Below are 14,151 nucleotides of genomic sequence, written 5' to 3'. Positions count from 1 at the left end.
GCTAGCTGTAATATGAGAATCTGAAAAGCTAGAAGCCCAAGCAGTGGATTTGTACTGAAGTTCATGTTCAAGACTCAGGCATGATTGAATATGTCTGTGTCATGGCGCAGTCTGAAGTTACAATAATTAAAGGCAGTCCGTTTAACAACGGAGTCCATCAAGGAAACTTTTTCTTCCGCACAGATGAAGCCCTTCCCACGGATATCCTCTCTTTCTTCACATTCTGAACAACACTGTACTCGCAGCTCATTACTTCGGTTTTAGAAATCTGAAATACAGACTTAAAAATCTGCAATAGCTGATCTGCAAAGAATATTTTCCACGGAATGGTCTACAAGTGAGGTATTTATCTGCAATCCAGAATGCTTTCCAAGGCAGGGCTTGAAGATAAAGTACTGCTTTGTTCTGGGAGGTCAAGCAAGTTCATTTAGGAGTAATATAGCTACTTTCAACCATATTGCTTTTAAAAAACCTCTCTGAACAAATTTGAGGAGCCTGAGTAACTATTAAAAATGCCTTAGCCGTTTTTCTGTTTGTTAGGAGATTCTGTCACTAACTGCAACCACATCTATTTCATTTTTGTTTGCATTCATTGTGAACTCTAGAGTTGTAAATTAGTTGAGGACAAATACGGTAAATGTCAACGAGATGGTTTTAGATGCAAGGAGACGTTCTGAACTCATCTGGCTCCAATGTTCTTGCAGATTTGTAACAGAGAAATTGAAGCAAAGGGGGAATGCATCAGCTGTGCTCCTAATGATGCAATATTTCAAAATGTGTATTACTTTTCCTGAGGGATTAGATGTTTACTCTGTAAAGGCACATGGAAGTACACTATGCCTATTATAATAGCTAAAACTGCACTAAAATAGCCAGAATGCCCATGTCTTCTTTTTTTATTCTGTGTTAATTTTACTATTCAATTTGAGGATAAGTTTTATTCTCCTTTATTCTATCTGTTTGTTATCCTCTGTCCTTCCCCGTCACCCAAGCTCTATGCTATTGCTCTCTGTACGCCATGGCGATAAGTGCATGAGGATGGTCAGGTGCAGGAAATGAGAATCCCCAGGAGACTATCTGCAAAGCGGTACTGTCTTATGTTTTCATTTATGCTTTGGGGGGAAATTTTGAGAGGATGTTTATGAAACTGGAAAGTGGCATCAGGCTGGGAGGGGCTGCAAGCACCACGGAAAACAGAATTCAATCAAGGCTTGATGTTTTAGAAAAACAAATTACCTGAAAATGTAGTATAATTCCATAAAGTCAAGTACAAGGCTTTATATGTCATAGACCTGGCTAGGAGAGGTTCCGTAGAGAACATGCGTGGATGACATTTGGCCACAGGCTGAACGTCATCACCAGTGCTGTTTCTTGCAAAGCAGGTAAGTGTCATATAGGAATACATGACCTGTCACAGCATTTCAGTTTTGTGGGGTAATCCTGCTTGACTTAATACTGGTGAGGGCTCAGCAGGAGTATTTGGTTTGGTTTGGACTGATTAGAGAGAGTCCAAACAGAACGGACAGAAATAATCAGGGGTCTTGAAGTTAACAATCTACAAAGAAAGAGTGAAGGAGTTGTGGTGGTTGAGCTCACAGAATACAAGGGGGAAGGAAACATCATAGACTTTAGATATGTAAAGGGAGTCTCCAGGTGCACGATCACTGTCGTAAAAAGGCACAGACCTAAACTGCAGCAAGTGAGATCCTGGTTGGAAATCAGGGAGCCTCCTGATGAGAAGGGCAGTAAAGCACTGGCATGGGCTGCCTACCCACCCTATGTCTACCCAGCTCTCAAAGAACATTTGAAAAGCAACTGTTTGAACCCCCCTCTGCACACTTGTCCATTTTGCATGTGCCGGAGGCATCAAGCACAAGGTCAGATGCGTGGCACTGAAAAATCCTGGCATTGGTGTAGCAGCTCTCATTACAGAATTAGCACAGGAGTTAGATAAAACTGGTCAAAGCACAGAATACCAGCTAGAGGGGAAAGGCTGGTTGCAAATCCTTCTACATTTGTGGATCTGTGGCATTTTTAGGCAAGAATCCAGAACTGCTCAGCATGAATCCATGAAGGTTTTAAATGGTGGAATGCCTTGAGATAGATTTTTTTTTTTTTTTTTTTTAAAGTGGGATTTTGTGATGCTTCTTGGTAAAAGCTGATTAGATCAGCTGACAGGAGAGTGAGGAAGAAGCACCAGAGCAGATTTCTGTATGGCATAATAAAGCAAATTAAAGAACTTTTTGTTACCTGTCTTTTTATAACCAAAGAAATTAAAGCGGGAAAATCGCCACTGACTTTTCAGATCCATCGGAACTGTTGTATGCCTTACCAAAGGCCAGGACAGAAAAGATCTTTGTCATGCTTACTTCAGCCTCCCCCAAAGAAGTGCCCTGTACCGGTTCCTCCCACTACCATCAATGCTACTGACTGTCTACAAATAGGAGTTTGACAAACAGCCCCTTCCCCCCCCCCCCCCCCCCCCCCAGGCTCCAGTCACATGCTAGAAAGTGCTTTCCTCTAACTCGAGACTGCATTACAGTCCCTACGGCAGCAGCCTGGAAAGCTTGCTTTGCAGAAGAGCGCTTTATGTGGACACAGAGGATGCTGAGGAGGCAGAAGTGAGCTTGCACACACAGGAGTCTTATCCGCAGTACCGTAATTCTGTATTCACTAAAGGTAATAATGAATGTAGCCTATAACAATTCACGTGCTTGTAACAAGCCCCTTTGGAGGCCACATGCAAAGGCTTTGTGTGTTTGTCCCGTGGTTCACACTGTGGGAACCTTTACTTCCCTATGAAGAGAAAAAGGATTAATTTGAGCTTTTAAGGTAAGACAGCTGAGCTAGGGGAATTTGATTTTTATGGCTGTTGAAAAGGGAGTGATTTCTTTGACTTACAGAGAAATATCGTTACCCAGTATGCATTATTATTGTCATGTAATGTTTCTTTGCTTGTATTGGACCTCAGTTTACCTTTCTCCTACGTGTGCCTTTGGAGGGAGCTGTCTCTGGCAGTTACTCTTCTGTGAAAGATGGAGTTTATGAGCTAAAATGGTAGCTCTGCCTATTACCTGATACGATTGGTTTTGGTGAGTTTATTGCAAAGGGTGTGTGCTTTAGATGAATAAATGGAATCTACAGAAACTAGAATCAAATCAGAAAGGCTCCCCACGCACATGTAACTGTGATTAGATCTCACTGAAATGGAGAGGTTTCTCGAACAGTTTACAGGAACTGCCTCAGTGACTAAGTGGTCTGGCTCTTACAGTCTGGTTCCTTCTGTGTTCCTGATTTCAGAAAGACTGAATTAAAATGAAACTGCTTGGAGAGCCTCATGCTTCCATAATAAAATAATCAATTTCTCTCATAGTGAGATACTTATAGCCAATTTCCCTTGCTTTTTTGTTCTTTGCAGATTGAAAGCTGCTGAGAGTAAGAAGTTGCCCTTCCTTCTTCTAGTCTAGAAGACATGATTTCCAGGAAAGCATTGGGATCTCTTGTCTGTCTGTCTGTTGTTACTGCGTTTATCTGGTAAGCATTTGCTGGCAAGCTTGGTCATGTTTAAAACATCCTGTCTATATCTGTACTGTGGTAAAAAGCGTAGTAGCAGAAAAATCTAGGCAGTGCATTTCATGGAAAGTCCCTGTTAGAGCTGTAAGAAAGAACAGTAATTCATACAATAGATAAAGTAACATTAGTAGAGGGAGAAGCCTCTGAAGGGAGAGAGAAAAAAAGACCAATTGTGTCTAAATTAGGCTGCTAACACCGTATCTGACTCTCAAACAAATGTTCAAGTACAGAATATTCCAGTTACGTTTCAGTTCAGGCCTTAAAAGAGATGATTATCTGTCTCCTCAAACAGTCCAAACTCACTCCAGTGTAACTAGGGATAGCTTTGTAGCTATCAAACATTGTTGCTTTCAAACATTGGGAATGTAGCTTTGAGTATATTGACTACTGAGTATGCCTTACAGATTCTCTTGAGCAAACTCATACATTGTTTGAAAGGAATCTGAGATCAGGCATTTCTATTAAGTATTAAATTATTCATTATTAAATTATTCTTAATTATACTGTATTTCCGATGTTGCAATTTGCTCTTATTTCACATTGTGGGTGGTTGCATTTCACCAGTAGTTAAGTGATTGTATATAAAAATCTAAATAGTGATCAAAACTGAAGGGAGAAAAGAGTCTATGCAGCCTATTTGTCTGCTACGCAAATTAAAGGACGCACACACAGCATTTAAAGTTCCAGGAAGTGTCAGTATGTCACATCAGTGTATATTGCATATTTATCCATTTTGAGCACTGCCTTATGTGTCTCCATGTGTGTACGCTTTTCAAAAACATGTAGAGCTACATTTTGCAGACCACTTCGTGTAAATAAAAATACTTAGACCTGATGTTACAAGCTGGATGCTTCTGGATTCGTTTTGTCCCGAGCTTCCCATTTATGCCTTAGCAGCAGTATATTACATTAAAACGTCAATACACTGGATCCTACACTGATTAGTAAAGTAGACAAGCAGTTAGCTAGAGTTACTTCTCCAAATCTGTGCCAGATTCTGAGAAGATCTTGGAAAATTCTAGGAAGATATCTTTCAACATCGCCTATCTTAAAATGTTTCTTTGCTATCTCAGGATTACAGCTGGGAATGGAAAAGTGCACTACCTCCCGTATTACCTTCCTTGCCCGGAAATCTTGTAAGTATCCCATTTTGTATGTAATTCATAACACAGATCATTGTTACAGGAGCTGTACTTCACTGACAGTATAAGTAGTTATTAACAAGTAGTCACTTGTTCTTTATTTTATGAATCTATAATTAGTCACTCTCTTAAACCAAAATGGTAATAATGCAACCTTTTCTGCTTTAGTCTGCTTGCCCTTCAGGACAGCGCTGTATTTGTACAGCATGAGTGAGGCCTTGTTTGTTGTGGGTCACAGAGACCATGACTAACAGGTTAACATTGTCTTTATTTATCAGGGTGTAACCACACACGTGCACATGTACACACAGGATCTCACTGGGCTTTGAGATGTGGATTAAGTATCCCAGCTCGCTAGATGGAGAAACATAAGTCAGAGAGGTGAAATGACCAGTCGCATAAGGAGTTCTGGCAGAGTTAGGAATAACCCCCCAGTCTCCTAATCATGTTCCTCTTCTTCACTCTACGATCTGTGCTTTCCACTCGCTTTACGAATGTATTTGTGTTATGGCAGCACTTGAGTCGTGGACCAGAAGCCTGCTCTGAACAAAATGAAAGGGGAGCTGCTTCTCCAGAAACCTTACAGTTTAAGGGGTCAGCTTCGTTGTGTGATGCGAACTAATGTATGGTTAACTGAGTTAGCCAGGGTCCTAAAAGCTATCTCAAAGCTGCATAAAAGAGAATTTACACTGTGGAGGAGCAGGGTACATGGCCTAAGTGACTTCACTGCCATAGCGGACCATAGCTGTAACATGACAAGCCACGGCTTTTCCCACCCTTTATCATGACCTACTGATCTTGTAAAAACAAAACAAAAAAATGCAAGTGGAAAAGATTATCTCTTATAGAGGCATCTCTGATTATTTCAAGCCATTAAAAAACATTGTGTCTAGTAAGATGCTTATTTCTCTGAATGCTGTTTAAAGTGTGATATATTTCAGGTAGTTCAGCCCTCCAGGTGAACAGGAACAGTTATGCAGGGAATGGAGCACATACAGGATGAGTACTGGCAGTCCCCAACAAGCATGTGCTTCCCTAGATTTTGATCCCTAAACTCTGATTTACCCACAGGCTCGGAGAGCTGCCAGTATCTCTCTGTCCCTGTTCTGTTGTGTGTTCTGTTTCAAAACTGTTACTTGTCTGGCAGCCCTGGAAGGTGCTTACAGGCAATGTCTAACTCTCGGTACCAGGCAGAGCAGGGTGCACAGCACCTGGAGCGAGGACTTGGACAGCTGTCAGTACAGCAGCAGGTCCTGAAGCTGAACCTGGTTCTTGTTTTAGGAAAAGCATTACAATCCCTTTCTTTTCCCACCCCATCATGCAGCTCCATGAAACTCCAATATACAGAAGAGAAGCTAATCCAGCTTTTTCCCCAGTAAGTACTGACTTTTTATTTCCTGACCTTTAAACTGCCGTTCCTCTCTTCCGGGCATATTCATGTATTATTCAGTGGGTATTTCTTCCTTTTTACAGATTATTTTATCAGCAGCCGAGAGTGCTGGCTCCAAAGTAAGTTTCTTTGTTTGAACTTTGTTGTTTGTTTCTGCTGACTTTGGTTTGGGTGCTCTGTGGCACTCACAGTTTCAAAGTCCTGGTACACACTGAACAGTACCTTGTTCCAAGAGAAGTCTAACCATATGGGTATGTCTACAGCTGTCTATGCTGATATAAGATTGAGTTTAGTCACTGTATACTTGCTAACACACCTACTGTAAACTCCCAATTAATACATTAGCGCACACACACAGCCTGTCTACACGGTTGCTGCCAGGAGCTCTTTTTGAGACGGGAGATATGTAATAGCTGGAAGACAATGAGAAATACCTTCTGGAATGGTGTTGTAGCTGTAACCAGCTGTGGGAGAGCTTTGAATCCATTTCAGGGCAAAATCAAGCAAGTGCCTTGTATTACCTTCAGCAATGGTTTCAGCTAACCTGCTGGATCTTATGCTGGAACAAATCGCAGGCACTCACACAGCCAAGACTCTATGAGAAGCAGTCAAACCAGTGAGTTTAAACAGACATGGAAGGTTTCAGGCAGCAGCAGCTAAGAAGTGACTTAGGCAAATGCTCCTTGTCAGCTCGTGTTTGTTACCAGTCTCCTTCGGTCCAGCTCCTATGACCTGACTCTTATCTCTAGAAGTTCACCTTCAACAGCCACCACTCTTTTGCATGTTAATAAACACACCCTGTTGGTACATACCTTCCCCCCCACCCCCCATTATTTCAACAGGACGTGCTAGGACTGAATATTTCTCTCTTCCGTACTAGAATAAATTAATGTGCAAAATCAGCTAGTATATACTGGACTAAATGAGGAGAGAATCACGTAGCTTTTAGTGCTCTATGTCTTCTGAAGGGAGTTCACTAGCACACACTGAGAGGATGCATACCGTGGAAATGAGTCATTAGGAAACCCAGTGCAGCCCTTTAAAATGAAATTTAAAAGCGCCCTGCTTAGAGAAACAAACTTGCAGATTTTCTTCTCTCTCTCTCTCCCCTCCCTTCCAAAAAAGGATAATTAACCCAGAAAGAGAACAGTTAGTACGTTTTCTACAAACCAAATTCTTCTTCCTGAATAATTTAATCTTTTAATCATATGCATTACTATAGGAGGGAGTGAAATTGTTATTCTTGTATCCACTCAGACTGAAAGTATTAGATCTGGGTTGAAAGTGTACTGCTGCCTCAGCCATCAAACTGTTCCCCACAGGTCCCTTGGTTTGGTTTTTGTGCTATTATTGCCTTGGGAGCATGTCAGATGGGAGACTGCTTCAGCCTCCAAGTGTGGCCCTTGCTGTGCATGACAAATTTCATTAGCAGAGTGCTACAGATCATGGTCTGGGGCGAATGTGAGTGGGCTAGGGTAAATCACACATCATAAATGACATCTTGTTTTAAAATCAAAAAGGTAAGAAAGAAACCCTGAAAACAAAGAAGAAAGTTGAAATAGCATTGCATAGCTGTAATAGGGCATAATCAGACTCTGCTGCGTGTATGTTCAATATTTCCACTACCCACACAGGAGATTAAGGATTTTCTATAACTTTGTTACACATTTGAATGCTGGCTCACATACAGAATTTTAAATTATATCTGAATGTGTTAAAGCTATATATAAATACTGGAAAAATAAACTGTCATGCCGCAAGCTGTGTTTTAATAGCACAGCAATGGGGTATATTTTAATAGTAATTTTCACATTATTACTTGTGTTTTAATCTGTATGTAGCAATCTGCATCAGACTGATAGCAAATATGCATAGCTTCTCATTCTGTGAGTTCAGTGGTCATTAAACTCTCCTCAGCAGAAAAGTCCTATGAGCTTAAATGAGATTTTAGTAGATCCTTGGGTTTTTGCCAATTTGTTAAACAGTGCTTAATTTCATCGCAGGAACTGAAATGTCTGTGCTTGGTAACCTTAAATAAGAGGGCAGGGAAAAAGATCTGAAGATAATACCATCCATAATGAGTTAATGCTGATACACACACTCTTCTTCTAGCTGCCTCTTTAGTGTTTCTTTCCCATTTACTGGCCTTGAAACCAAAAGGAACAGTTGCATTTCATTAACATCCCCTTTTCTTTTCCTTCAGGCGTCAGGATGTGCTGACAGTCACACCATGGCTGGCCCCCATCGTCTGGGAAGGAACCTTCAATTCTGAGATCCTAGACAGTGCCTACAGGCCACTGAATCTCACCATAGGGGTGACAGCCTTTGCCATTGGAAAGTAAGTGAACCCCTCAGTGGGCACAATTCTTGGGTTGATGTACTTCCTCTGTGGAAAGATCATTTTGGCTTTTCTTGTCCTCAGCAGAGCTGAAATCTGTCCCAATCTGTAGTAAACTTTTATGCCCATGTATTGTGTCCATAATCACACAAGCCTACAAGGTAACAGACTCGGCACCCAAGGTACCTAAAGCATGGTCAGTATTTTTGAAGAACTAGCATGTGCCTTGGGAATTAGAACTGTAGATAGGTGGTTGGTTGGTCAAAGCAGGGATAATCCACTTGTTCCTTGTCCTCCACTATACTTTACCTATTGCATGTGTAGTGTATGCATCCTTGCAGCAATAGCTAGTCAACACTCTTCATCCCTTGTCTTCTTCCATTCATAATCCACCATGCAACCCCTTGTCTCTGCTGTGCTATTCATGTTTTGTGTCTGCACAGATACACGAGGTTTGTGGGCCACTTCCTGGAGTCAGCAGAGAAACATTTCATGAAAGGCTATCGGGTGAACTATTATATCTTCACTGACAACCCTGAGACGATTCCTGATGTCCAGCTGCAACCAGGACGAAGGTTTGTCATTGTCCCCATCAAGAAATACCCCAGCTGGCAAGAGATCTCCATGCGCAGGATGGAGGCCATAAATAAGCACATAGCAGAGACGAGCCATCAGGAGGTGGACTACCTCTTCTGCCTGGACATTGACATGGTGTTCTACAATGCCTGGGGGCCCGAGACCCTGGGTGATATAGTAGCAGCCATACACCCTGGCTATTTCAATGTCCCTCGAAGCCAATTCCCTTATGAGAGGAGGAGCTTTTCAGCAGCCTACATCCCTGATGGAGAAGGGGACTTCTACTACGGAGGAGCTGTGTTTGGAGGGCTGGTCAAGAAAGTCTATGAGTTCACCAAGACTTGCCACATGACCATCCTGATGGACAAAGCCAATGGGATCATGGCAGCCTGGCAGGAAGAAAGTCATCTCAACAGGCATTTCCTCTCCCACAAACCCTCCAAGGTGCTTTCTCCAGAGTATTTATGGGATGACAGGAAGCCAAAGCCCCCTGAAATTCACCTCATACGTTTTTCCACAGTAGATAAGAATTACAAAGAGGTACGAGATTGACCATCTGATCCCTGCAGAGATGTCCTCCACACAGTCTAGCCCACTGAATATTAGCTCCCACAGAACATGCCCCACCATGAATTTTTGTTCCCAGTGTGAACAAACTGAGAAAAGAACATGTGGATAGTTTCTCTGGAGAACAGGAGTCTTAATGCATTTCAGAAGCAGCAGCCAAAGTGCAGGTGAGAATGAAAAGGTTTCTAGGTTCCTAATCTTTGTAAATACAAGCATCCCATTTGAGGCTGCAGCACACAAAAAGGCATTCAAAAGGCCAGTTATCAAATGCAAGGCTGTCCTTATAGCAAGGCTGCAAATGCCTTTGCCTGAGTGTTTTCCTGAGGCCTAGCAGAAACTTAGCAAGATCAAAATGGTATTGGACGTTCCTGTGGAGCAGAAGACCTAGAGTTTTAGTAAAGACCTTTTCAGTTAAAAAAAAGAATTTTGCAGGGCAATAAATTTTCCTGCATTGTGATTTAAACTCACACCCTTTGTCAGGATCAGGAGGAAACTTGCGCTCAGGGCAAGTTACTCCTGGTTAGTGTGCAGCAGGATTTCTTGGACCTTCTCAGCAGAGAGCTGGTGACAGCCATTGCCAGTAAGAACCCTGGTCTGACAGGACAAGTAGTGTGAATTCACATAGCAGTTGTCTTCCAAATTCCAATCTGTGTTTTGGAGACTTGAATTTAGACAGAACTGGCACAGCTCAGACCCAGACTGAACTTCTTTGGGTTTATTTCAATCACAGATGTGCTCTGAACCTTTTCCCTGGTTCACATGTCTCTGTAGATCATGTAATCTTTTCCAACACAGAAAATCTGGTATTGAGAGGTTCATGTTCCTATCCATTGCTTCAGTCCTTTCCAACTTTTCTAAGCTCTGTGAAATAAATTGGCTAGAAGCTGCTGGCATTGACAGTAAGAGCTGATGAATTTCCAGCAAACAGGGTGATTTCATTTTATAATGAAATGCTCTAGTGAATCCGAGAGTTCAGTCTAGAGCTGGAAGTAGGCTGGGGTTAACATTTGCTTTGCGTGAATGTGATGAGAAGCTGAACCAGGCGTTCTGCAGCCTTTACAGCCTGACGGCTCACTCGGGTGAACAGGCCGGGGGGGGGTGTGTGTGTCCAAACACAGGGGAACAGCCATGGCTTGCCAACGACAACTGCATAATTGTCACCTGAGGTCACAGCATGGAGGTTCCTGTGCCACCTCCCTTGCCGCAGCACGTCTGCCATAAACATCTCCGTTACCTCCCGAGGCATGCTACCAAGGGGCTGTGCAAGTCTGCGCCATGCTCATTTAATGTGACCAGGGAGAGAGACTACGGGGAGCAGCAGAGAATGGCAGTGCTGTACAGCACGGAGAGGAGAAGCAGGGGTGAAAGGGCTAAGCTGACTGTTTCTAAGGGAACAGTTAAAAAAGAAAAGAAAAAAGGCTCATTTGGCAGAGGGAGAGAAAATGAGGAAGAGGTGCCTGACTGTTCTTGCTTCTCTTCACATGAGAAAATTGCTGTATGGCAGTGTATCAAGTATTCAAAGCTTTAGGGCCCCACCACTGATTGCAGATGACTTAACGAGCCATTTCAGTCCTGTGTGAGCAGGCTGAAAATGGCACTTGCCAGTGTCATTGTAGGTATTTTGTCTTCCAGAAGACTAATTAGAAAAGCTTTCATGGTACCCATAATATAGATAAGGTACACAAAATACCTCCAGCCCAAAACCCCTAGTGGCAGCTGGGTCTGTAGATTCATGCTTTATCCAGCAAAGCGTCTACCCTATTATATTTTCTCCAGACTGTTCTTAGTGCTGTGGTGCTGGAGGAAGACACCCCTCTAACAACTAAACCAGAACTGAACCTCCTGTGAAGATGTCTATGTCTGGTAACCGGGCACATCATCTAAGCCAAGAGGGTGAAGAAAGATCCTTATCCAAATATTTCCAAAAAGATATAGTCCCACCAAACCCAGGATTAATGCTGTATATTTCTTATTTGTAAAACAGTTATGTCCAAAAGCCATGACAGAAACTGGGGTCTCATTATGCCAGTTGCTGTACATATGCATATGGATTCTTCTACAAGCCAGAAGGAACTGTCCAGTCTGATCTGCGCAGGGGACTCCCCATAATTTTATCTCCTGATGTCAGTATCAAGCTCACAATACATAGCTGGGCTGTGCTAGATCTCTTAGAAAAGCATTCAGATCCAATAAAAACATGAAGTGATATAGCAGCCACAAGTCCATAGATCAGCTGTGCCAATGGCTAATTCCCCTTACGCCTTAATTCTGCTCTAAACCGGTCTGTGTTTGCAGCCTGTATTTGCAGCCATTGGGCTTCAATCTGCTGTACTAAATTACTTGAATTCCTGTGCAGATATTCATAGCCTATACTAAATCCACCACGAGAGGAAGTTCTCCAGCAGAAATGATGTGTGATAGAGGGTGGTCTATGTTTCTGGGGTACCTGTTCTGAAAAACTTTTGTGAAAGGCTTGGTCTCCGGCTCTGCTTCCTAGCCACCTTTTGGCTGAATCCAAGGCCCTGTGATTGACACGGTAATAGCCTGATTTGTGCAGTGCCAAACATGTTTGTCTTCCTGGCAGGCCCGCAGCTTCTCCCCAGGGGAAGGTCTTGTGTCACATGTTATGTGACACAGTTCTGCTCGACAGGGCTGTGATTTGAAGCCGTACCTAGAAACTCCCTATGTCTCCAGGGAGCAGAAGAATGTGACTGCAGAAACACACTCCCCAGTGCAGTGTGGGAGATGCTCCCTGAATCAGCTCATGCCCTCCTCTAATTAATGAAAGCCTGGACTTCTGTTGTCATCTCCTGCTGATTAATCCCCTTCCCCCAACACCAGCAGCAAGCTTTCCTTCTCTCATTTGGATTGTGCAGCCTGAGGCTTGTCGGCAGCGTGGGAGCTTCACAAGGACCTACTTTCTGATCTGAATTCCCCACCAACATCCATTGCTCAGTGGGGAAACTGAGGCACACGGTAGCAAGGCAGCAGACTGGTACTCTTGCATGTGAGGTCCTCCTCCATTCGCCACAGGGGACAATGCTGTCTCACGTGTCCTTGTGCCAAGGGAATTTGGACTTGGAAACACGCACGCAGTACTGCATGAAAAGTGAATCACCGCATGTAAATAAATCATCAGCTGGTTTACACTGCCTGAGGGTCTGATCATGCTTTCAAGGTATTTCTGACTCAAGCCCTGTTTGTCCTTAACCAAGCCTCAGATCAGTAGCTTGTTGCCTTCCCAAGGGCCCCTTGTTCCATCCGTCCCTTTCTGCTCGGCTGGAACAGACTCATCATTCATTGTCCATCTAATTTAAGAACCCATCTGACAGGCTTTTTCTTTCCTTGCCCCGGCTGGTGACTTGCCTGGTGCATTCATCCCTAAAGGGAACACTTCTCTGGGCGGCAAGAAACAGAAACTTCCAGCACTGAATATGATCCTAAGTGGGGCCAGACCGTGATCCTCTCGTTCTCCCCACTGATAGGACAAGAATCATTTCCACTAAGCCAGACTTGCACCCTTTTTCGTTCCTATTTGGATTTCCCTTAAGCCTCCCACAGGTGGTGTCACCAGACATTATTGACCAGAAGTGTCATTTTGAACCACTTTGATAAGCAGCAATAGTTATGAAAGGACTGGCCTAGTCAAACCTTCTCTGTGCGACATCTGTGGCTGGGGGGCATGGAAATGAAATGGTCTTTGAGCAGACGCAGATGAGGAAGGATAAGAACATCAGTTATACATTCCCTACACAAAACCAGCTCGAGGAATAGCCATGTGCATCTGGCCGGCTTAATGCAGCAAAAGCAGCACGGTGGTGGAAAGGAGCTGGAAGGCTGTGAGCCCCCTGCCAGAACGGCCGGTTTTACGCTCCTACCCTTTGTCTGACCTGTTTAGCCTGTGGCTTTTCAAGGAAGGGACTGTCTCTTGTTCTGTGTCCGCACAGGAGCTAGTCTTGGTCGCTCGCTAGCGAATGTGAGATACACAGAGTGAGTTCCTTTCTTGGCAGGGATTTGCTCTAATCTCAAAGGGCAGCTCCAGGCACCAGAGTTACTATTTTCTCCCCCCTGCTCTGCTTCACCTCGCTGCCCCAGCAAGTCCCCGTGGGATCCCCAGGGGTGAAACATGCAGAGAGCGACAGCTGCTCTCCAGGTGGAGTGACAGTGACATGATGGGTGCTTTCAGGGACAGCAGGAACTGGAGAAGGCATTTACAGGAGTGGGTTGCACTTTACTCGCGCTAAATCCCCAATCCTGCAGTTCTGCTCCACGCGTAGGTCCACACGATCAAATAATTGAGGAAAGCATTGCTAGCAAAACGCATCTTGGAAGTGACTTGTAAGTGTCTGCCTACCCACCCGACTCCCTCCTTTCTCTAACCGTAAGAGTAATGCTGTACTGACTTGACTTTTCTTGGGCTATATTTAGATTAAATATAGATCCACCAAATGTCGCTGTTTCATGTAAAACTAATATAAAGCCATATGAATAGAAAGGCAGTTTTAACCAGAAATCTCTGCTGCTTGTATGCCCACCTCATCCCCCCTGCCCCCCTGCTGAACCCG

The 14,151-nt window shown here is 43.6% G+C and overlaps 1 protein-coding gene across 4 annotated transcripts; it reads left to right on the top strand.

Moving 5' to 3' along the window:
* The first annotated feature begins 22 nt into the window (after positions 1-22).
* GBGT1 (globoside alpha-1,3-N-acetylgalactosaminyltransferase 1 (FORS blood group)) lies at positions 23-12,740 on the top strand. Of its 4 annotated transcripts, XM_076355444.1 has the most exons (9): positions 23-342; positions 993-1,087; positions 3,419-3,534; positions 4,647-4,709; positions 6,040-6,090; positions 6,189-6,224; positions 8,309-8,443; positions 8,887-9,559; positions 12,171-12,740. In XM_076355444.1, exons 3-9 carry the CDS (start codon positions 3,473-3,475, stop codon positions 12,216-12,218), a joined length of 1,068 nt encoding a protein of 355 aa, XP_076211559.1. In that variant the 5' UTR covers positions 23-342; positions 993-1,087; positions 3,419-3,472; the 3' UTR covers positions 12,219-12,740. The 4 variants fall into 4 exon arrangements, with proteins under 4 accessions (XP_076211559.1, XP_076211560.1, XP_076211561.1 ...); XM_076355445.1 differs by lacking the exon at positions 993-1,087; XM_076355446.1 differs by lacking the exons at positions 23-342; positions 993-1,087 and adding an exon at positions 2,577-2,679.
* Positions 12,741-14,151: the final 1,411 nt, after the last annotated feature.

The sequence above is a fragment of the Aptenodytes patagonicus genome, chromosome 18, assembly GCF_965638725.1.
Source record: "Aptenodytes patagonicus chromosome 18, bAptPat1.pri.cur, whole genome shotgun sequence".
In the NCBI taxonomy this organism is placed as follows: domain Eukaryota; kingdom Metazoa; phylum Chordata; class Aves; order Sphenisciformes; family Spheniscidae; genus Aptenodytes; species Aptenodytes patagonicus.
This window is presented reverse-complemented; position numbering and strand designations above follow the sequence as displayed.